Source organism: Artemia franciscana, chromosome 5 (genome assembly GCF_032884065.1).
Source record: "Artemia franciscana chromosome 5, ASM3288406v1, whole genome shotgun sequence".
NCBI lineage: Eukaryota > Metazoa > Arthropoda > Branchiopoda > Anostraca > Artemiidae > Artemia > Artemia franciscana.
Window position 1 is genome coordinate 5,621,519 of NC_088867.1, and position 25,335 is coordinate 5,646,853.

Below are 25,335 nucleotides of genomic sequence, written 5' to 3' on the forward strand. Positions count from 1 at the left end.
GAGTTATCATGCCCATTGAAAAGCCTAAACAGTGCCATAGCTGCCAAGGTTTTGGTCACTTAGCACGCGACTGCACCGGCCCAATCAGGTGCAACAAATCATAGTATCCGTGACCATGTGGGCTTAGCGCAAACCATCAAGTGCGCTAACTGTGGGGGGGGGGGACCACCGGAGCAATAGGCTAATGTGCTACGAACTTAAAAGGCATCTTTCGGTCCAGGAGCTTGCGAGAAGAAATGTGTCAATTGTTCATGATCAGTGAGCCCTAATTGATGAGTAGCATAGTATCTGTATTTTACCAGGATATCAACGGTGCCCGTGAAAAATTAAGGCCTCTTGAGCACTTACTTTGTACTTATGATATTGTGTGCTTTACTGAACATCTTCTAAATGTTGATAATGTATCAATTCTGGAGGTATCCGCAGAGCACAAGTTTTTGTGGTTCCTACTACGGCGACATCAGGTCGCCCGTCAGGTGGTCTCGCAATAGTAGTCCGTAAAAAGTTCAATAGTAGTTATTTTGAATCCTCTGTTTTTTACGAGTCAGTTGATCTAGGCTATCTTGTTTTAGTTTTGTGTTTATGTGCCCACAAATTATCGAAATGAGGCGTCCAGTCGTAAATATGCATCAGCTTGCGCATCTTTGTCCAACACACTTCACAAAATTACGTCAGCTAATAAGTCACTCCTAATTTGCGGTGACTTTAACACAGATCTTAAAGACGATTCTGCCCCTTTTTCGCAAATGTTACTACCATCGCTCCTAAGCGGTATTTCGGTAATCACCAAATCAAAACCTTTTTCTTATGTGCATAATTCTGGATCTACTTCTGACTTAGATTTCGTTCTATCAGATCTTCTGAACTACAGCGCGCCATTGTTGCAGTTACTAGTGATATATTAATAAGTGGCCACTTGAGTAGCCCCTGGGATCGTATAAATATCCCGGTTTGCCAAAGTAGTCTTGATTTTTTTGCTTTCTAAATTTAAAATGCCGTTCAAGCTATTATCAACAAATAGAAAAGGTAATAATTTTGATCTAGATTTTTACCAAGCAGAAATCGTGCATTCGCTGAAAGTTTCTTCTGCTTCCGCAGTAACTTACACAATCATTCGTGCTGGGACCCTAAAGAAAGGATGGAGTCAAGACGAGGAGTTGCAAAAGTTAAACACCGTCATAAGCTTTGGTTCAGAATTTAGGTTGACTGTGATCGCCCCAGGACCGGATATATTTTTCGTATTGTTAAGTCTACTAAGTTTGAATACAGGAAGGCTATCCGCCGACGGAAGCAGAAACAAGTTTCTAGCCTATCTCCAATAACTTTGGAAATATGCATATAAATTTACTTCTTCGCCTTCTTCACCGCCTAATCCAATTAATATATTGTCATGGGAAAAACATTTTCTTCTTTATTTTCTGATGATCCCACACCATTGGATATTAGGTTTCGAGAAATCCTAGAAAATCATCTTTCAAAACTTGACCAAACTCGTAACCTTGTTACAATCACTCCATCACGAATTGAGGCTCTGATTTGGCTTCTGAAGAGTAGAAAAGTGCCAGGGTCTGATGGTTTTCAGCCCGAACATTTGATTCATGGAACCCCTAAACTATTTGAACACGTTGCAATATTGTTCCAGGCATTGGTTGCTCAACAATATGTACCAGATGCATTGTGTGAAGATATTGTAACGTGTGTCTCAAAGAAAATAAAGATCCAAAATCATGTGATTCACATAGACCAATTACAGTATGCTCAGTTTTAGGAAATTAGTCATAAGTGTGACCACGGGGACCAACATTTTTGGTTTCGTGAAGGTCTTGGTGTCCAAAATGCCCATGCAGCTTTTCTTGCGATTTTTAAATGTCATAAGCATTCGAAAAAGAATTTTTAACTTTGTGCTACTGACATATCTAAAGGCTTTGATAAGATTTTACATTCCCAAGGTATTTTATCTCTACTAAGAAGTGGTGTGGACCCTTTCATTTGTACATGTCTGTGGACATGGTATCGAAAAGCATCGATTCGAGTGCGAGTAGGAGGCCATGTGATTAACCGTATTAATGTATGTCGTGGAGTAAAACAAGGTTCAGTGCTAAGTCCTGTGATTTTTAATAATGCTATTCGTTCGACTATTCGCCATTTACCGCCATATGTAGATGCAAGTCATTTGTCATATACGGATGATATTCTTCTTCTGTCTGATGACCTCCAAGGGTTACAGAAAGCTGTAGATAGTGTTTGCACTGCTTTAAACGGAATCGGACTTTCAGTTGCCAGTTCTAAAAGAGAACTTCTTGTTTTCGGTTCGGGTTCCGAACAATCCCCAAATGCGGCTATTCAAGTTGGACCTACTACTGTATTTGCGTCTTCTTCACTCAAGTATCTTGGTCTCCCATTGGGGAGCGCAATTAAAGCTATTAGAACCCTTTTTTACACTCACTGAAGGAGAAACTGATAAAATCATTTGTGCTGCTTGATAGGGTAAAAGGCCAATTTGATAAACAAACACTGGGTCGGCTATACAATTCATTTTTTGCACCGCCTGTATTTTTCCTGATACCAGTGTGGCGATTATTATCTCAAAGTGAGCGTAAACAAATCCGTTCAGCATTTTTTTTCGGTTTTGCAAATATTTCCTATTTATACCCATTTGGATACGAAACAGTTACATTTCTAGGCGCTATGGAGTGTTTGAAATGTGTGAAAAAAATGGATGTACTCGCCACCAAATTCCAAGAGCGTTGCGACAGAATTGTTGATTTTCCTCTTGTGTGCATTCTAAACTATATATCTCTAGTGTTTAACCTATAGTTCATGTTTTTTCTCTTTTTATGCTGTTACGTGAGTGTTTGTTGCTTTTCTTTTTTTTTTCTTTATTAACTCTTCTATGATGCCTTTTCTGTACAGAGGCTGTCAATAAATTATTATTATTAATAGCAAATAGTATACACAAATAATGGCCAAATTTAATAACACTCCTTTCCCCACGGGCAGTGGGAGGTTACGTTGCCCCTAAAGGCATAGTTGTTAAAATTTTCAACTATGTTGAACAAAATGAATATTTCAAAATTTTTATCGGATGACTTTGGGGAAAAAGAAGCGTGAGAGGGGGTTTAATTACCTCCAATCTTTTTGGTCACTTAAAAAGAGCACAAGAGCTTTTTATTACCGTTCGAACACCCACTCTCCTTATATTTTGTTAGTTCGATGTAACTGCCCATGAAAAAAAAAAAAACATATCCGTAATCTTTCCTCTAACAATTTTTTTTATAAAATTCTTTATTTTCATTGACAGGAGCTAGAAATCTATACAGTAAGGTTCCCTGATACGCTGAATCTGATGGTGCCGCTTTCATTAAGATTTTGACTTTCTGGGAGTGTTTCCCTCTTTTTTCAATAATCAGGCAACTGTTCTCAGGGTCGTAGCTTGTGATAAGTGACATTAAACCTAATAAATGTTAGATATTAGAAATTTTCATTAAAAGCCAATTCTTTTGATCTATCAATTCATACCAAAACTATTTTAGAGTTTCGGTTACTATTGAATAACCTTACTTACGTCACATCCTTACTTTCAGTTCGTTGCCACGAGCTGCTTGATAGACGTAAATCGTCAGCAAATGAAAAAAAAACTAAGTAACAGAGCAAGTGTGGTGGGAGGACGAACTCCCCCAACACAACAAAGATAAACACACTAAATTGGAGTTCTGTGGATTTAATAGATAATTTGTCTTGTACGGACTCCACAATTCTGAATTTTTCCACCACCATTTTTTTTATCTTTTTATAGGCTTTGCTTTTTTTAACTACTGAAAAATATCCAATGTTCCTAATGATTCTGAATACTTGTTTTATTAAACTTCAGACTTACGTATTAGAAACAATTTAAAATAAAAAGTATCTTTGAAATCGGATTCCCTACCACATAGTTTTATGTAAATTTCTTTGAAGTGGTAGGCACCCGTTTAATAAAATAATCAAAATTTTCTCGATCTATTTCAAACGATGAATCTGTAGCAAATGAATCTATAGCAAAAAAGAAAAATACAAAATCTATTTCTTTTTTATACTTTGAGCTCTTGCAGACGAACCCTCTCATACACTTAGCTGCACTAAACTTCACATGTTTTCAGGTTAAACAGAATAAAAGAGGAACATACCTGAAGAGGAAGGGGAAGGGGAGAACTTTTGAAAAACATATTTTTGTAGGAAAATGTATCGTAGCTTTTATAAACTTTGTTTTTGCTCAATAAAAAAGACATAATAAGTAAGAATAGAAAATTGGTAACCCTGAGATTACCTCTTCTGGAAAGGATTTCGGAGTTCAAGCCACCAGGACATATCTTTGGGCTCGCACAACATTGCTAACCTCCTATAATGTTTCAACCCGTGGTACAAACAGTTCGGGGACATATACATTGGGGGAGGGACTCAAAACTCAAGAACCCCAAAATCCTATTTTTAAAAAAATTGTAATTAGTTAAAAATCTCAATTTTTAATTTTTTTCACTTCTTATTCAAATTATGAAATAAAATTATCATCTTATTTCCCCCTCCCCTAGAAATTTTTGCGTACGTACCCGAAACAGTACCTCCTGAGGGAGGGGGTGGAATTTTGCTCTGCTAGACCATCTATTGTAGCTACAACAAACTTTGTCCTTGCTTTATAAATGAAAGAGAATAGTTAGGGATAGAAAATTGGTGACCTGGGCTTACCTCTTCTGGAAAGGATTTCTGGGTTTTAGCCCCCCAAGAGAGATTTAGGTCTCATCCAAGTGGTTGTATATAATTATCTTTCTAACTTATATTTTTTATCAAAGGTACAAACCGTTCAGGGACGTAAACAAAAAGGTGGAATCGGGCCGCCCCCCAGAAAAATCCCAAGCTTTCCCCAATTTCTGGCAACTTCTCATGCATATGTCAAATACTTTTATTTTATTACTCTCCCCATCCCGAATTAATTCTTGCGTATACCTGAAGAAGTTACAACCTTACAACCCGGACATTAGATTTACACGTGGTTCCAGTTCATAGAACAATAAGTCAATGGTTTTTACACGTGTGAGCAGCACTTAACTAATTGTTCCAGGAGTTGAACATTGTAGAGCTTTAATCTCCCGAAGGCCGTTACAATTAACTATATAAACCAAATGAATCTGAGTTTCATATAATCAATTCTAATTCAGCTTTCAATAGTGATAAGTTTGGTTTAAACTCACTGAATCTATAATGAAGGTTGGAGCATTATTTTATTGTTTTGCTTAATTTTACTTTTAACGTAAAAAACAACCAGCCAATATTTGAATTTAGAGGGGTTTTCTTTGCATTATTCTGGAACTGGAATGTGTTTTTAGCGATTAATTTCCCCTTTAGAGCCTTAATCCTTAAAAGAAAGAAAAAATTACTAATAGTTGAATACAGTGATGTAACTAGGAGAGAGCAAGGGGTTGGCTGTCCCCGGCAGGAGATGCATTTGGCTTGCTTATATTCCACAAGAAACGACGCTGTCCTCGCTGAAAACCCTAGCTACACCTCTACTTGAATAGAGTATAGTAAATGTTCTTGGTTTCTTATTTCTGGAGGTCACAGGGAAGGATTTGAAGGAGGGGAGGGAAGAGGTCACAGAGAAGGATTTGAAGGAGGGGAGGGAAGAGGTCACAGAGAAGGATTTAAAGGAAATCAGGCTTCATTATAAGGGGTAAAGAGAAGCTGTGAACAGGCTGGGATGAAAGAAAAGCGTAAGCAGCTATGCTGACTTCTGGTGGTTTCGTCCTGCAATAAGTAGTTAGCAGTAATAACCCTTCCTTTAACAAATAAGATATATTATGACTCCATAAAATTACTGAAGTACAAATTCACCATGCAACTTGTGTGCTAACTTCCCATTTCGGCAAATCGATAAGGAAGACGATGATGAACTTAACTCGATAAGGAAGCACTAAAATACGATGAAACTGAAACAGTTCTAACGTAGAAGTTCTCTCCAGAAATGCCAAATCTCATTTTTTCTAAAAGACCCTTAGATAACGATTCTCTGAACAGGACAAGAAAAAACCGAATACTAATGAGCACACCATAAAATACTGTTAGCGGGAAGGGAGCATGAGCTCAATTTTCTGTAGTTTTCATTCGTGTTTTTTTTTTTTTTTTTGCTGAGGAAAAAAGGGGATTCTAAAATCTATAATAGTTACCCATATATACAATTCAAAATAGCAAATTTGCAATTTTTGAGCTTTCTCAGTCAACAACTATTAAAACTAGAATGACTATTTAGGAGAGTTCCATATCAAGAGTCCTCTGGACATAATTTTAGTCCCCTAAGCCACCTCCCTCAACGTACTTCCTCACGTGAGTAAAAGTAATCCTTACAAGCCAAAATTTGCGCTTTTTGCCTACTTTTCTTCCGGCTTTACCAGTATTTGGCTGTAAGCTATACTTCAAACTAAGCGGTTGATTTTTAGGCGGTGGGTGTCTTAGAAAATTTACATTTTCTCTCCTCTTTTTTACCTGTTAGTTGGGGGTACATAAGGCATTCCTATGAGGCACGAAGAGGGTCGTATCTCAAAATGAGGAGACGTGGAGCAGAAATTACCCAAAACCCTTTTTCCAATCAAACGGAGGTTTAAAATAAAACTTAAATTTTATTGTCGAGCAGAAACAAGTTGATGGACGCATGCCCATCGTAGGGTAGCAGCTTAACTGCGACCAATGTCCAACTGTTTTTGATGTTCCTGAACTTGCATTAAAAAAGAACAGCATTTTAAATTTTATTTAAAAGGCTTGTATTTGAAAACTTGTGAAGTAGTTCAAAATCTAGAATAAACGAGGACCTTGCAAGAATGTAAATGATTCAGTTTTGAAACCTGCAAAAAGAAGGACAACTATCGTTTATCAGCTATGTTATATTAGCCTCTATAAATTAGCCTAAATATTTTGGCCTAAATATTTGCTGCTTTCTTCTGCATCTTCTTTTTCTATTCTCTTCTGTCTCTTTGACTATTTCTTCTATTTCTAGAGAGGGGTCTCATGAATGAATTGCGGGACTTTGGAGTGAATATCCAAATCTGGATGGTCCAATATGCATGTCCTCCTAAGGACCTTATACATGTGATTTGACCACCTTTACATGGTTAGAAATTGCTTTCAACAATGGAAAGATCAATTGACGTGGATTTAAAAAAAAAAAAAAATAGTATCCAACAGAACTTATACAATTATTACGAAGATTGTGTCAACATTTTTAGCAAACCCTCTCCTTGGATCTTAGCTTCCCCTTAGTTATATAATGGCATTATGGGATTTTGTACAAATCTACAAATATATCTGCTATTTTACATTCAATCTGACTTTTTTTTTTCTAGTCCTTATGAAAGATCTAGTTAAACCCTTTCCAAAAAGGCATAGCAATTACTTCTATACAATGTTCAAGTCAATATTATTTCTTTAAAAAGGCCTGCTTCTTTTCGCTAGTCGAAACATACAGATTTTTACACATTTTTAATGCCGAGGGAAACTCCCTGTCCCCGATGCATCTATGGCCAAACGAAAAGCAGTTCGTCCTCGAATGGGGTGGGAAGAAGTCGTCAAGAATTTAAAAAAAAATTAAAACTGCTTGATAGGGTGTAAAAGGGAAGCTTTTGACAGACTGGGATGGAAGAGGAGCATACGCAGCTATTTTGGCCATGAACGACTTGGTGTTGCAATGAGTTGTTGTTAGTAGTAGTAGTAGTAATCATAAGGGACCTCACTCTAGAACATCCTGCAGTGTAAAAACTCCCCACAAAATCATGATTTTAAAATTGTAGGTTTTAGTTTTCACTTCATTGTGTGTTGCTGCTGCCATTGCTGCTTATCCAGCCAATAATTATGGTGCCGGAGTGCCGGAGCTCCCACCTTTAGGTGCCGCAGCCCAACACCCTCGATACGGTCACGGACATGCAGGATATGGAGATCAGAAATACGGGAACGACTACGTTATAGCAAGAAGGTACTCTTTTCAATTCACACATGATGCCAAAAAATCGTCCCAGGCTTATAAACTTTAATTGAACAGGGTAGACCTGTAACCCAAGATATAAATTGGGAAGTCACGGAGGCTTATCTAACGCCTTTTTATAAAAAGTGTTATATAAAATACTAGCTTGTATAAAAATTATCCTACGAAAGAATTATATAAATATTTCCAGAGACCACACAGGCTAATCACGAAAAAGGAAAAATTCATAAAGAAGAGAGAAACGAGGATAATAATAGTCAGTGAAAAACAGAAAAAAAACTATGCATATATTTCGGTCGAGACCTCCCCTCGACTATCTTCAGTGCAGAATAATAATAAAAAAATACAGATACAAGTCCAAAAGATAGTATAATAACACTGAATGATAATATAACACTGAAACTAAAATAGAAAGACACTTTTCAAGCAATGATGATATTATCATTTGGACTTTTATCTGTTTTCATTATTATTATTATTATTATTATTGTGCAATGAAGACGGCCAAGGGGAGGTCTCGACCGAAATATTTGCATAGATCTCTTCGATTTTTCACTGACTGTTATCTTCATTTCTCTTTTCTTTACGAATTTTTCTAAAGTATTATATGAAGCAACAGTGTCCTATGCACGCCGTTCTTCACAAAAACTTTTTGAGTATCAAGAATTTTGCTATAGGAGAGAAAATACCAGACGATTGTTTGAACTTTTCTAAAACCTGGTTAGGAAACACATTTTATTATGTATTTCCCAGATGAAATATTAAAACATGCGGATCTATAGCATTTTTTAAATCAATACCCTCCGCAACCAATATATCAAATGGTCAGTCAGCAATTCAAATATGGCAAATTGCATACATGACACAAAAATTTCTTAATTTTGTTTTTCAATTTAGGGCAACCCTGGGCATGGTATCTAAAACGAACAGAAATTGAACGAAAAACCGACAAAGTTTTCTTTTAAGTTACAGAAAAGGGCGATATTAAAACTTAAAACGAACACAAATTTCCTGTATATGAGGGAGGCCGAGAGGGCCGCTGAATCGGAGATTGAAGTATTTTAACATCACAATAAAACTTTAGCATAAAGAACAAGGTCAAGGAGGGGAAAGCCATCCTCACACACGGAACAGTTTCTAGTCGTTTAAGTTCAATCTCGCTCTTCGCTTTCATTTGAAAAAAAACTTGACGTTTTCATAGAATGGCACAATTTTCACCTCTAACGCTCTCAGCGAATAAAAACATTATTTAACAGTACTTGACAAATTACTTAGCACCCACTTTTTAGACTAAGTAACGCTGCCGTAAACCAACTTTAGCCGCAACCCGAATTGGTCGCACTCGTGTCCGGAATACCACCATATCCTTAATCCGACAATTGTCCGTTATGCCATGATGCCATGTCTGTGATGCCTAATTTGTTTTTTATCCTAATCGCATCACGTTGTCCCGGGATTTTTTTTAAGCCACGTTCACATTTGCAACATTTTTATGAGATTATTTATGATATAAATTTTACTTTTTCTGAAATTTGGTCAATGAATTAGGTTTTGCTTCAATACTTTATTTTTCCATAATTATATCACTAAACGTTTTATTAAACGGTTGAAACTAGGCATAAGCCAAACTTCAGAGAGAAGGTTAATGTGACCAGTCAATCAAACAGAAAAAGTTATTGCAACACCGTCTTGCGAAAATATAACCGACGTCAATCATCATTTATCCCAGAAAGTGATACACCTTACGATTTTTAGATTATTACATTTTTGATATACCTGTATAGCTAATTGGTAAAATTATTCTTTTTTATAACTAAATGCAGACAAAATTAACTTAGCATAGTTAATTATTAGAGCATATTCGATATGCTTTTAATCAATTTACACATATGCTTTAAATCACTTAGAAACACAATAATTCGTGGCTGACCGTGGCTGAATGGGTTCGGAAGACACTACCAAAACTGCAAAATATACTCACTGCCGAACCGTGTATCTGTTTCCCACAAACCGTTCCCGAAAAAAACAGAAGGCTGGGCACCTTGCTGCCTTTCCTATCGTGTTCCTTCTAGGGTACGTGTCCAACTGTATAAGTTCCAAGTTTAAAATGAAAAAATTACAAGTTTTCCAGCTGAAAGTAAGGGGCAACTTGGAAACTTAAAGCGAACTGAAATTATTGCCTATATGAAGCTACCGCAACCTAAACTCTTAACTCTTTACGCTCAAGTCTTAATTTCTTCATCAATACTTCTAATTCAAAATCAACGGCCCTTGTGTTTGAAGAGTCGTTCATAACTGTGACATAAAGTAAAACATTAGTGTACAGAGCGAGGGTAGAGGAAAGGGCACCCCCCTCATATATGAAATAATGTTTGTTCGTTTTAAGTTATAATATTGATCTTTACTATCAGTTGAAGAAACTTGTTTTTTATTTAATTTTGACCATTTTTCATATCAAGTCCAAAAATACCGATCCCTCCCTCCCCATCAAAAGTTACGAGCCTGAGGAAAATTGCATTATTTTAGAAAATAGGGGGAAACACCCCCTAAAGGTCAAAGAATCTTAACGAAAATCACACCATGAGATTCAGCGTATCACAGAACCCTATATTGGAAGTTTCAAGCTCCGATCTACAAAAATATGGAATTTTGTATTTTTTGCCAGAAGACAGATCACGGATGCGTGTTTTTTTCTTTTCCCCAGGGGTGATCGTATCGACCCAGTGGTCCTAGAATATCGCGAGAGGGCTCATTCTAACGGAAATGAAAAGTTCTAGTTCCCTTTTTAGGTGACCAAAAAATTGGAGGACTACTAGGCCCCCTCCCACGCTCATTTTCCACGAAGTTACTGTATCAAAATTTTGAGATAGCCATTTTGTTCAGCATGGTCGAAAAACCTAATGATTATGTCTTTGGGGACGATTGGCTCCCCCACAGTCCCCGGGGGAGGGGCTGCAAGTTACAAACTTTGACTATTGTTTACATAAAGTAGTGGTTATTGGGACGTGTACAGACAATTTCAGGAAGACTTTTTCACGTTAAAGTGGAGTCGTGGGAGGGGTTTACGCGGGAGGATTGTTCCATGTGAATTTATCATGAGGGAATAAAATTTCTCATGATTAGAAATTTCTCAATTTCTCTAGAAGAAATTTCTCAAGCATTATTTAAAAGAACAACGAGAGAACGTTTTTTTCTAATGTAAGTAGGGAGCAGCATTAGAACCTAAAACGAACAGAAATTATTACGTATATAAGGGGATTCGTCTCCTCCACGATACCTCACTCTTTGCGCTAAAGTATTTCTATTTATTCTACGGCGTTTGTGATTCAGGGGTCATTCTTAAAGAATTGGGACCAAGTTGAAGCTTTAGTGTAAAGAGCGAGGTATTGACGACGGGGAGAACCCCCTCATATACGTAATAAAATATACAAATATAGAATTTCGCTACGTAAGTTACGTATATTTATTACAAATAAAATCCTTCGTAAAAAAAGTTCTAGTTGCCTTTTTAAGTTGCCAAAAATTGGAGTGCAACTAGGCCTCCTCCCCCACCTTTTTTTTATCAAAATTGTCCTGTCAAAACTAGAAAGCCATTTAGCCTTAAAAATTAATTAATATGCAAATTTCGTTTTAATTATTCATGTGCGGTGAGCCAAAATCAAAACATGCATTAATTCAAAAACGTTCAGAAATTAAATGAAAAAAACAAGTTTTTTAACTGCAAGTAAGGAGCGACATTGAAACTTTAAACGAACAGAAATTATTCCATTTATGAAAGGGGTTGTAAGCTCCTCAACGCCTCGCTCTTTACGTTAATGTTTTTTCATTTTTTTAAAAAGTAGAGCTGTGAGAAAAAGTCATTCTTTAGCGTAAAGAGCGAGGCGTTGAGGAGGTGACAACCCCTTTCATAAACGGTAGGTGACGGACCCCTCTCAAGAATCTTAACGCAGTTCACATCATCAGATGCAGCGTATTAGAAAACACTACTATAGAGATTTCAAGCTCCTATCTACAAAAATGTGGAATCTATTTTTCAGGGGTGATAGTATCGATTTGGTGATCCTAGAATATCATGAGAGGGCTCATTCGAACGAAAATTAGAAGTTCTAGAACCCTTTTTAAGTGACCAAAAAGATTGGAGGGCAACTAGGCCCCCTCCCCACCCCCTTTTCCCAAAATCGTCCAATCAAAATTTTGAGATAGCCATTCTGTTTATCATATCAAACAGTTCGTGGTAACGAACTGTAGTAAGGAGCGACCCGGCTCAATAGTAAACGAAACTCTAAAAAATGGAATTTCGATGCTAAAAGATATGTAAAAAAATCGGATTTTTATGCTGATTTTAAATATATAAGTTTCATCAAATTTAGTCTTTGTCATCAAAAGTTACGAGCCTGAGAAAATTTGCCTTATTTTGGGAAATAGGGGGAAACATCTCCTAAAAGCAATAGGATCTTAACGAAAATCACACCATCGCATTCAGCGTATCAGAGAACCCTATAGAAAAAATTTCAAGGTCCAATCTACAAAAATGTGGGATTTCGTATTTTTTGCCTGAAGACAAATCACGGGTGCGTGTTTATTTGTTTGTTGTTTTTTTTTTTCCCCAGATGTCATCGTATCGACCAAGTGGTCCTAGAGTGTTGCAAGAGGGCTCATTCTAACGGAAATAAAAAGTTCTAGTGCCCTTTTTAAGTGACCAAAAAAATTGGAGGGCACCTAGGCCCCCTCCTACGCTCATTTTTTCCCAAAGTCAACGGATCAAAATTTTGAGATAGCCATTTTGTTCCGCATAGTCGTAAAATATAATGACTATGTCTTTGGGGATGACTTACCCCCCCCCCCCCACACACACAGTCCCTGGGGGAGGGGCTGCAAGTTACAAACTTTGACCAATGTTTACATACAGTAATCGTTATTGGGAAGTGTACCGACGTTTTCAGGGGGATTTTTTTGTTTGGGTGTGGGGTTCAGGGAAGGGGGCTATATGGGAGGATCTTTCCTTGGAGGAATATTTCATGGGGAAAGAGAAATTCAATGAAAAGGGCGCAGGATTTTCTAGCATTACTATTAAAAAAAAAAACAATGAAAATATAAACATGAAAAAGTTTTTTCAATTGAAAGTAAGGAGAAGCATTAAAACTTAAAACGAACAGAGATTATTACGCATATGAGGGGTCTAAAAATACTTTAGCATAAAGAGCGAGGTATTTAGGAGGAGATAAATACTTCGCTCTTTATGCTAAATTATTTTTAGTAATTTCAACTATTTATTCTACGGCCTTTCTGATTCAGGATTCATTCTTAAAGAATTGGGACAAAACTTAAGATTTAGTGTGAAGAGCGAGGTATTAACGCGGGGACAAACCCCTCATATATATAATCAAAAATATAAGAATATAAAAGTTTGTTACGTATGTTAATTCTTAAGTTACGTATATTTTTTACTAATAAAAACGTTCGTTAAAAATCAAGTTCTAGTTGCCTTTTTAAGTATCCGAAAAATTGGAGGGCAACTAGGCCTCCTTCCCCATCCCTATTTCTCAAAATCGTCTGATCAAAACTAAGAGAAAGCCATTTAGCCAAAAAAAGAATTAATATGCAAATTACATTTTAATAATTTATGCACGGAGAGCCAAAATCAGACATGCACTAATTCAAAAACTTTCAGAAATTAAATAAAAAAAAACAAGTTTTTTGAAATGAAAGTAAGGAGCGACATTAAAACTTAAAACGAACAGAAATTACTCCGTATATGAAAGGGGCTTTTCCTCCTCGACAACCCGTTCCTTGCGCTAAAGTTTGATTCTTTCTCGCAACTCTACTTTTTAAAACAATAAAAAACTTAAAACTTTTTAAACAATTAAAAACTTTTTAAAACAATTAAAACAATAAGAGTATTCAATCTGGACTTGTCCCAGTTAAAGGTAGGAACGGGGCCATAATTGATGATAAGGTAAGAGTTAAAGGGAGATGAGGAGAATATTTTGAGAATGTGCTAAACCGAGATAGAGTTGTTGGAAAAGATATATATGAAAATGAAAAGTTTGTGATACCTTGGATGTGAAGGAAGATTTGTTTTCTGAGGTAGAATTAGCAACAGTGCTGAAAGAATCAAAAAATAGTAAGGCGTCAGCTGCTGATAGTGTGGTAAATGAGTTCCTGGTAAAGGCTCCAGGTACTGTTAGTGTGGTAAATAAGTTTCTCACTGTTTTTTCACAGTATAAAAAAGTTTCGAAGAATAGGAAGATAAGTCTGCAAACGAAGATTAAAATATTGGAAGCTACGGTGATGATAGAGTTCAAATACGGCTATGAAGCATATGAAGCTCCAAAAGGCGGATGAAGATTTGCTAGATGTTTTCCAGAGAAATTGGCTACGGATTGTTCTCGGTACCCGGCTGACTGACCATAGTTCAAACAGTAGTCTGTATGAAAAATGTGGTTTAATCCCGCTATCAAGGACTATAGCGAAAGAAAGGTTGAAAAGGCTAGGGCTCGTTCTGCGGATGAAAGATGACAGATTGCCGAAGATTGCCCTTTTCGGCAAACCGTCTAGGGCTAAACAGAAAGCAGGTCGTCCTCGTCTGGGATGGGAGGATGTCATAAAGAAAGAATTAAAGGAAATAGGAACTTCCTGGGAGGGTGTAAAGAGGGAGGCTTTGAATAGATTGGGATGGAGGAGGAGCGTGCGTAGCTGTGTTGGCCTCAGGCGGCTTAGTGCTGCAGTGAGTTGTTAGTAGTAGTATACGTAAACAATGGGCAAATTTTGTAGCATTAAGACCTTTCTCCAGCGGCTGTGGGGGGTACTCATATCTCTAAAGGCATAGTTATTCGGCCTTTCAACTACATTAGTTATTCAACCTTTCAACTATGCTGAACAAAATGGCTATTTCAAAGTTTTTATCGGGCAATTTTGAGAAAAAGGGGGCGTGGGAGGGCATCTAGTTACCCTCCAATTTTTGGTCAGCAAAAATGGCACTATAACTTTGAATTTTCGTTCAAATGAGCCCTCTACCGATATTCTATGACCACTGGGTCGATACGATCACCCCTGGAAAAAAAAAACAAATAAACACGCATCCGTGATCTTTCTTCTGGCAAAAAAAATGCAAAATTCCATATTTTTGCAGATAGAAGCTTGAAACCTCTACTGTAGGGTTTTCTGATGCGCTGAATTTGACGGTGGGATTTTCATTAAGATTCTATGACTTTTTTGGGAGGGGTTCCCCATTTTTTCTAAAGTAAGGGAAATTTTCTCAGGCTCTAAACCTCTATTAGGTCAGATTAAACTTAATGAAAATTATATATTTAAAATTGGCATAAAAATTCAATTGTTTTGATATATCTATTGAAGTCAAAATTCTGTTTTTTTAGTTTCGGTTACTATAGAGTCGGGTCGCTCCTTATTTTCAGGTCGTTACCACGAACTGTTTGATACTCTAACATCAAAAAGCAGAAATCGTTTAAAATATCTTGGCCCAATGCTTCGAGAACAAAAGGGTAAACAATTGCTTTCAACAGTACAGTTTTAAGTTAAAATATCTTGAACAGCAATTGATAAATAAAACCCTTGCAATGACCCACCAGGAATAATTTTTCCACTCGAAAATGCTTCCCGGTTAGCATTACTCGAAAATTTTCCATATTAATCTGGACCAAGAGCGTTTTACATACATTAATTTTTTAGTTATAAAAAAATGCATCGACGATATTAATCCTTATAACCCTTAGTTTTAGCTTCTAGGGGTTACAAATTCCTTCTAATTCCAATCCTTAGTTTTATTTTCTAGAGATTACAGATTCAATCTTATTCCAATCCTTCGTTTTATATATTAATCCTTAGTTTTAGCTTCTAGGGGTTAAAAATTCCTTCCTATTCCAAGCCAACGTTTTATATATTAATCCTTAGTTTTAGCTTCTAGGGATTACAAATTCCTTTTTATTCTTATCATCGGTTGAAAGAATCACCAGATTTTAATTTTTTTCTTTCTTAAGCGGATGATTTTTTCAGTCTGTCTCTGCGTAGACAAACCAAGAAAGCTACCCGGCTTACTCCATGGCACAGTTAACGCCAAATAGTAGAGTAAATCGATTTCGACTGTAAGGGTCTCAGATATAGCATCCAAATAAATACTTTTTACTTACTTTCTTAATTTCTAAGAAATTACATTCCAAATTAGTACTTTTAGCGCAACATGTTCATGTAACCCGTTATTATATGTTTCAGATATGAGTCAAGTACCCGAGGGCCCAACGGAGTTGAATCAGCATATGCTTACCAAGTTGACGGACAAACTGTACAAGTCGCACGAAGAGACCAATATCATAAAGGATATGGATATAATCAACATCATTAACCTGTCGACTTTTGTACCGAAATTTGATAATATACAATGAAAAACACTATATTTTCTGTTAATACCAGTTGATCTGTTATATAAGTCGTTATGTCATTAAGAAGAGAATCTCTCTCTTATATAGATATGTCATTAAGAGGAGAGTCTTGTCTGTTATACAGATACGCTATTAGGAAAAAAACATGAGAGTTATAAGACATTTTATTAGGAAAAAGATCTGTCTGTTAATCTGTTGTATAAAAATATTATTAGGCGGATGATATATCCGTCATATAGATCTGTTATAAGGAGGAGGATGATATTCCTGTATGTGTATATATATGTATATATATATATATATATATATATATATATATATATATATATATATATATATATAATATACATATATATATATATATATATATATATATATATATATATATATATATATATATATATATATATATATATATATATATATATATATATATATATATATATATATATATATATATATATATATATATACATATATATATATATATATATATATATACACAGATATACTACTACTACTACTACTTACAATTCACTGCAGCACCAAGCCTGCTTGAGGCCGACGCTGCAACGCATGCTCTTCCTTGATCCCAATCTGTTTAAAGCCTCCTTTACAACGTCCCAAGAAGTTCAAATTCCCTTGAAATTTTTCACTTACGACCTCCTCTCAACCAATTCTGGGAAGACCTACTTTTCGCTTGGCCATCGATGGTTGGCCGATAAGGACGATCTTTGGCAACCTGTCATCTTTCATCCGCAATACGTGTCCTAGCTGTTAATTCCCTCTCATTTGGAACGAAAATCTTTAATTTGTATTAAATAATATTTAATTTTTGTTGAATTTGGAACGCACTCTAAGAAACTCACACCGTTTTGCACTGCAGTGGATATGTGCTGGCGCCAGGCGGCTGTGGCTACAATGACTTTGTGGAAGTAGCAGTAGTTATAGGGACGTTCTTTTCTCGTTTATGGACATTTTTAGTAGTTATGGACGTTACTCTTTTTGCGGAAAATTTGAATCTAACTTAAATGGTCATTTTATAACAGACACGGTCGTTTTCCTTTTGGGTCTTCAAAAAAAAAACAAATACTTTTCGGGTAGGTTTAAGGTTGACTCATTATGTAAGTTTATTTCGGCCCATTTTGAGTTTTAATACCACTCTTTCCTTTCTTTTCAAAACTGATTTTTGAAAAAAATCAGTTAAAAACAAAAAACATACTTTTCGGGTAGGTTTGAGGTTGACTCATTGTGTAAGCATATTTCGGCCCATTTTAGGTTTTTTTAGTTTTAAGGATGTCGCTCTTCGCTTTTCTTTGAAAACTAGTTTTTGAAAAAAAATTGATTAAAAACAAAAAAGATACTTTTTGGGTAGGTTTAAGGTTGACTTCATTATGTAAACTTGTTTCAGCCCGTTTTGGGTTTTAATACCGCTCTTTCTTTTCTTTGAAAACTGATTTTTGAAAAAAAAAATAATTACAAACAAAAAACATGCTTTTCGGGTAGGTTTAAGGTTGACTCTTTATGTAAGCTTATTTCGGCCCATTTTAGGTTTTAATGTCGCTCTTTGATTTTCTTTGAAAACTGATTTTTAAATTTTTTAATAAAGCATAAAAAATCACCTTCACAGTTTTTTGTTGTTTTTTTTTACCTCAATTTCATATGTCTGTTTTCCCTAAAATTTGCTATGACCAGCTTTTATAAGGCTTTTCATATAAATAAAAAAATATACATGTGCAAAAGCTGAATAGATGAAAGCAACTGAATGATGACACAGGTGGAGGACTCATTACCCTCAGATCACTTTCGACTCTTCAGAAGGCTACTAGAACTCTCAATTCCGACTTGAATGAACCCTTCCAAAGTTTGACCTTGAACGTGAGAGCTTCACCAAATTTCACCTTTCACCAAGCCTCACTTGGAACAACTTATTACTATTAATAGAGATAATTATTTCTAAGATTCTATGACGGAGTTGAAGGATTAATTAAGGTGTGTATAGTACCTAATAGTTGTGCAAAAGTTATCGTACTATGGGAGGTCATAGGATATATCTGCAGATGTGAGGGATGACTGGGACACTGAGATGAGCAGATGAGGGACACTGGGCCTCAAAAGTATATTCTTGGGTCAAAATACCCTAACTTTCGTTGAGAGGTCCTTAAGATAAATGCACAGAGTGGAATTAACCTTCTTTCACTTAGAGGAATAAGATTGAACTAGGCATCCAATATGGATGCTGAGGACACAATATCCCCTCTATAATGTGGAAATGTTTTGAATATTAAATAAAATATTACATTCATGTGTTTATCAGCACAAATTTGAGAGGGAAGGGGGTATACCCTAGGAATAAATTGTGTCCTAAAATTTCCTCTTGAAAGTTTAAAGAGCTGAAAAGTCAACGTCGGTATTTTAGACCCCCCCCCCCGCAAAATTTTGTTTTGGAAAGGTAGGATTTTTTAAAGGAGATTACCATTCTCGAGGCATGATCATACAGAGCTATGATTCAGCATAAAGAGCGGGGCTTGAGTGGGTCGGTACAACATAAGCAACGCTAAACCCTTAATGAAAACAGGTCATCCTATTTGTGAGTGGGGCAGACACTTTTGATTTTACCACCATTTTAAGCTAAAGTCCCACAATATTATAAATATAAATCATATTGTCAACTATCATACAAAACTAATGGAACGCGAAGTTTGTCAGCAGCCTTGGATAGGCTTCCCAAACGAAAGGTGCCGTAGGAGCAACACTTTAATTTCAGCATTGAGCGATTACCACATAAGCACTTTACTAATAATTACAAACCTAAATGATTGCCTTGTCTTATTATCAACAGTCGTTGTGTAGAAACTTGGAAGAAAACAAATTTCCCTATGCTAAAATGTTCCGAAAATGAATAAAAGGTATACTAAATATGGGAACTAACACCCGTCCCTATAGATGAGCAATTTTTACGATTCTTATTTACAAGTCATTTTTTTACAATAGAGAAGAAATTATTGGCTGCAGGTACCCTTCTTAAAAATTCGAATGAATTTTGAATTTTCGCGCCAAAGCCGACACTTTGGCGCGGAAGGTAAGTGGAGCTCAGAAATGGTGGTCGCATCTGAAAATCCATCCGATCCGTTCCTTGACGTTAAATTACCTACCCTACATTTGTCAAGTGGATTTGCAGATTGAGAATCCTTACATGATTCTATCAAGACAAGCTACAAAACACCTGATATTTACTTAAAAAAAATTGATATTGATAGGAATGGGAGCTGTTTTGAAGGAGCTAAGGGCCCAATTTATGACTCTACCAATAGAGACTGGAAATTTTTGATTGATCCCGCTTTAAGAAAGGTGCAACACGTCTATCTTTTTGCTATAAAGCTGGTAGCCAGAAGGACAGGGGGGATGAAGGGAGTTCTTGCATAATTCTGGCTCAAACTCGCTACCACGTGCTTATCTCTGGGCTAAAAAGTTTGCACGGTATTGGAGGGGCCTATGGCTTTTCGACGGCACAGATCGAAGGCACCCTTGGTTCTCCGATCATATCAATTTAAAGTCTTTGTAAGATTTTGGTTCAACAGGTTGTAAAATTCCTACCTTCCTGCTAAAACGTTGGAAGTGGGACTGGCAGAAGGATATTGAAGGGGTTATAGACCCACTTTAAGCCTCTACTAATATAGATAAAAATCCTTGTGCGAATTCGCTTCGAAGGTGTACATCGTGCCTGCCTTTCTGTTATTCATGTAATTCTTATTGCATGTTATTCTTCATGAACAAGAAGATTTAAATCTTAGTTACAGAGCCAATTCTAATTAATTAAATTATTTAGAACAAAACTTGAAATTTATTAGATTTTTGTCAAAATAAATGAAATGATAAAACAGAACTTTTTAAAGTGACTCTTTTACCTTCAGTAACAATAAAATAAAAATTGCATTTGTTTTTTTGTGTAGTGTGCCCCAAATTTGTATGTCATATATCTGTCACATATATGTCACAATAAGGTTTTGTCTTTTATTTTTTTTGTGTGTGTTCCTAGTTCACCGATTTCAGCTTAATGCTTAAAAGTGATACAGATCCGACCTCTGAAGCGTTTATGGGAAGTGTAGACCTAAGGCTGGAATGTAAGAACCGATTTTTCAAAAAAAACTACATTTTTCTGGCAGCGACAGAAAAAGTGTCAAGGAGAGAAAAGGGAGTGTAGGAGAGTCCATTGCCCCATATTTTGCCTCCAATAATGCTGATTTCAAAATCCTTGAAGGATTCAAGGTCTTTCTTCCTCTTGGCATGCACAATTTTACAGATGGAGAGAACGTTACGGCGGAATTATCCAGGGGAAATTCTCAGCGGGGATCAAATTTTCTGGCCACAATTTTTCCTTGGCCACAATTTTTCATTGGAAAAATTGTGGCTAGTGTCCACAAAGATGCTGCAACGTGACAACTCCCTTATTATTTCACAAAATGTTTCGGGCATTTATTTTAATTCACCACTGCTACTCCACCTCCCCCCCGACCGGCGGGGGGATATTGGAGGGGTAATATAAATCCTTGTGCAATTCCGCTTCGACGAACAAGAGAGTCAAGGAGAGACTCACCTTATTCGATTTTCGCCTCCAATTATTCGCATTATTCGCCTCCAATAATGCTGATTTCAAAATCCATGAAGGATTCTGGTTCAGACACCGTGTAAAAAGCATACCGTTCTATTCAAAAACCAGTGGGGAGAATGTTGTTGGTGGGCATAGACCCACTTTAGCATTCTAATCATGCAGCTGGAAAATACTCGCATAATTAACCTTTAAACAAGGGACATATTGCCAGGCTTTCTGAAAAAAAAAGGTTGAGGGAGGCAAGGAGGACGGTTACAGAAGGGAAATGGGCCAACTTTTCTAAATACTAATTTGCTTTGACTCCCCAGTCATTCAAGTTGAAGATCCGTGCCTGATCCTGGCTAAGAAAGATTTGACCCCTCAATCATTCAAATTGAAAATCCGTACCTGATCCTGGCTCAGAAGGATTTGACTCCTCAACCATTCAAATTGAAGATCCGTGCCTGATTCTGGCTCAGAAAGATTTGACTCCTCAATCATTCAAATTGAAGATCCGTGCCTGATCCTGGCTCTGAAATATTTTGGATGGAAGGTGCAGGGTAGTAACAAAGGGACGACAGGCCTACTTTTTGCTTCTATCTTGTTTTTGTAATAAGTCGGGACTTAAATCGTTTTGAGACCGAGTTATTGTCTAATATTTTCGTTGTATAAGACAAAAAGAAGTTCAAAAATATAATAAAAAATCAAAAAATAATAAAAAAAAGTAAAACTTAAAAGTCAAAAAGTTAAAAATAAGTCAAATAATCAAAAAAAGTTAAAAAATGAAAGATATTTTCAAACTGGCGCATCTCATGAACGACTGTTTTTTCCACAAAAGCTGATGCAGCTCATCAGATCTACATTCATCAGCTCTTGAAGAAGTTTTGATCATCGTTAAAAGAAAATTGTGTCTCTTTGAGTTCAAAAGTAGGTTTTTTTGCAGTTGGCCAACTTTCTAATTTGCTACCAAGAAAGTAGCAAAGGATAAAAGGTAAAAGTAAAGGAAGCGGCATTAGACTTTACAGTCCGTACCGGCGGTGCTGATCTCCGTTTCTTGGCCCTTCAGCCAGGAAGTGCAATGGGGGGTTGGGGGCCAGCCATCCTGTGCTTTCGCACACCCTTCCTGTTTACCTTCCCCAGATTTCTCCAGGTACCCATTTAGAGCTGGGTCAACTCTGGCTAAGCTTACAGAGTCACGCCACTGACCCCCATCCCAAACTGAAGAATTGGGTACACCGGGACTCGAACCCGCGTCCTCTCAAACAAGGGATCCCGAATCCAGCGCACCAATCCATTCGGCTAGGACGGCTAGGAGCAAAGGATAAGCTCCTATTTTTATAGAGATAAAAGATTCATCATTCTTATCAATCGACAGATGAGTCCATGAAAAAAGTTCAAATATTTTTCAAGGAGCGTAGGTCTTTTCAGAGCTTTGCACCTATTTTCCAATTTTTTTTTATACTTCAAATCTTCTACTATTAATTCAGTACTTTTAAAGCTAAACTAGCTAAAACTATGGACCATTCAATGAAAAATAAAAGTGCAAAATTCGTTCAAGTACCTTTGATAGTAACTATCAATAGTTACTATCGATACTACTATCGTATACTATAGTAACTATCGATAGTTACTATCAAGCACCTTGATAGTAAGATTTGCAGCGTTGTCTATTACTTATTGCTCTGTCACTAATTAAACTAGCCCTTAAACTGAGACCAGGACTTAAACAGGATAATTGTCCTAAAACTAGGAATACATATGAAGTTAGATAATGAAAAAATTGACTGAATGGAGAGATTCCATGTACTATATAGTTTGATAAACCAGTAAGGAGGATACAGTGAAGAGATAAGAACTAGAATAGCTATGGTGCCTTTTTTAGGCTAAAAATACTCTGAAAGGACAGGAAGATGCCTAAAAACTAAGTTTAGGATAATAGAAGCCATAATAGCAGCCTAGTAATCGTCATTTTTAAGAATGCTTCTGAAACATCGGCGCTTGAAAAGGTTGAGAAAGACATGCTACATGTTATTAGATACATTGTCTAAGTCAAATGTAGGTAATAGTTTCAACAATTATATAAAAAACGGGAGAAACTTCCAAGATTCGGTTCGATTCCGAGTCTGGTTCTATATTTGAAGTGAGCTCAAGGTAGTTCGGTGGCCTCTCATTTATTCATTTTATTTCACTTATTAAATACCAAATACACTATACAACATATAATACACCATGTAAAACAATTTCACGATTGAAGCATGAGAGGCTACCAAAAATTATGCTCTTTGGCAATGAAACTATGGCGAAACAAAATCAGGACGACCTTGAACCGAACAAAACAGACGTAAACTTCCATAGCATTCTTTTGCATGCTCTCTGCTACCACGTCTTCAAGTAAACAAGATTAATTGAGGCTTAAGTAACGAGGAAAATTACTGTTGAGCTTAGAGCATATAGAAGTAGCACACTGTGTGGAGTAGAAGCCCCCCAAAAGCGAAAAACAATGCAGTGTTTTAACAAATGTTAAAACGCTGAATTCAACAAAGATCGACCACGAAGCCTTGTGGACTTCTAAAAAAAAAGGAGAAAATCTTACTATTCTCTCAAGTTCGTTTGTTCCAACAGCGTTGCCAGGTGGATAAGGGGTGCTTTCCCATTTGGAAGCCAGATGTCTTGCACCATAAATTGAATCTTTCGGTCCCCATCTCACAAAAGCCTCTTCGCCATCGAAAAATATAAATTGAAGGGTAATGTCACTTCCCTAAAGCAAATAAAGTCTTTTGACAATAATAGCAGACTCAATAGATTAAAAAAAAAAAAAAAACTTGAAAGAAACATAAACCGAATAAAGAAATGATATCTTAATTAAATATGATTGATGGCTTAACTAAAATGATGATTATGCCAAAATTTAGTTTACTAAGATAAGAGCCGTAACCAGGAATTTTTTTTGGTGGGGGGGGGGGGGGGGGTACAAACAACATTTTAAAAACACATCAACAATTTGTTTTGTATGTACATTTGATGTGTTTTTAGGAGTTAGAAAAACATTTCGGGGTAGACTCCCCCACACGCTTTTTTTTTGGGGGGGGGGGGTTACCAGCTTTGAGTGAGATATGTCTTTTGCACGAAACACGGTAGCATAACAGTAATCACCTTGAAAGCGTCCCTGAAGCCGTTTTAATTGACGTTACAATGGGACTCGCAATTACAATTAATATAAGTTGCTTTCTAGTATTTTGTTGAAGCTTTTTCTAAATGAATTCTTAGGAATTACCACCAGAGCATTTTCTGTGGGGTCGATAGCGGCTCATTAATGTGTACTATAGTATTGAGTACCGTCATGGAAAAAGTGGGGTAACAAAGTAGCAATGCTAATTGGCAGTTTTCAAATTTGGTGGTAGATTTTGTTGGAAAATCCCATTTTTACACATAAAAATACTTTTTGCTCAAAGAAAAGCTGTCAAAACACAAGCTGGGCTGCTAAAGTGTCGGCAGCTTTTACAATTCTGTCGGATTCCGCTACTGGCAGCTTTGTTCACACCTGATTGAGTACTACGTTATGTACTAACCTGTAATGAATGTACTAATATGTACTAATGTGTAATAATATGTAATGTACTAACATGTACTATGTGCTAATATGAATGTAATGAATGTACTATATACTAATATGCAATGTACTAATATGAATATAATTATATGTAATGAATGTACTTTGTACTGATATGTAATGCACTAATATGAATGTACTAAGATGTACCATGTACTAATACATAATGTACTAATATGTAATGTACTAATATGTAATGTACTAATATGAATGTAATAATATGTAATGAATGTACTAATATGTACTAACCTGTAATGAAATTGTTGGAATGAGTTACTGGGGACTCATAGCGTGTGAGGAGCTTAAATAATACTAATATGTTCATTCTTTTAATAATTTATACCTAGTGGCAGTTTATACTTTGAAATCAAGTGCAACCTTGCTACTTTATTATTATTCTATCTTATTTCTGAATGTGGTTACTTTCAAAATGGCACAGCCCATAAACAGACTATTTTCGCCCCAAAGCTTAAAAGCTTTCTTTTCCAAAAGAGAAAGAGATATATACAAGCATCTGTGGTCAAATAACATCTTACTGTGAAAAGAACAAAAATACCTTCAATGAGCTTTTATTATGGAACTTATGAAACTATGAATTTGTGACAAATTTCAGGAGTATGTTATATATATATTTTGTTTATGTAATGTATTATGTATACATATGTTATGGTATATATTACAGTCATAGTATGGGCCTCTCTAAAGTAAAACAGTTCAAAATAGGGATGAAACCTTT

The 25,335-nt window shown here is 36.2% G+C and overlaps 2 protein-coding genes across 3 annotated transcripts in view; one reads left to right on the top strand and one right to left on the bottom strand.

The window, feature by feature from the left end:
* The window catches only part of LOC136026921 (glutaminyl-peptide cyclotransferase-like), a 105,114-nt gene that overhangs the window by 54,534 nt on the left and 25,245 nt on the right, over nucleotides 1–25,335 (bottom strand). For both annotated transcript variants that reach the window (XM_065703755.1, XM_065703756.1), the window contains exon 5: nucleotides 23,583–23,747. In XM_065703755.1, coding sequence (XP_065559827.1) covers nucleotides 23,583–23,747 — 165 coding nt within the window. The remainder of the gene's footprint in view (nucleotides 1–23,582; nucleotides 23,748–25,335) is intronic.
* LOC136026923 (uncharacterized) lies at nucleotides 5,150–16,410 on the top strand. Its single transcript, XM_065703759.1, has 3 exons — nucleotides 5,150–5,241; nucleotides 7,812–7,993; nucleotides 16,232–16,410. The coding sequence occupies exons 1-3, from the start codon at nucleotides 5,236–5,238 to the stop codon at nucleotides 16,359–16,361; spliced, it is 318 nt and encodes a 105-aa protein (XP_065559831.1). The 5' UTR covers nucleotides 5,150–5,235; the 3' UTR covers nucleotides 16,362–16,410.

What these genes read in the sequence shown, in the direction of transcription:
- LOC136026923 (XM_065703759.1), top strand. An exon ending in GACTACGTTATAGCAAGAAG is followed by an intron (nt 7,994 to 16,231) that starts GTACTCTTTTCA and finishes TATATGTTTCAG; the next exon opens with ATATGAGTCAAGTACCCGAG.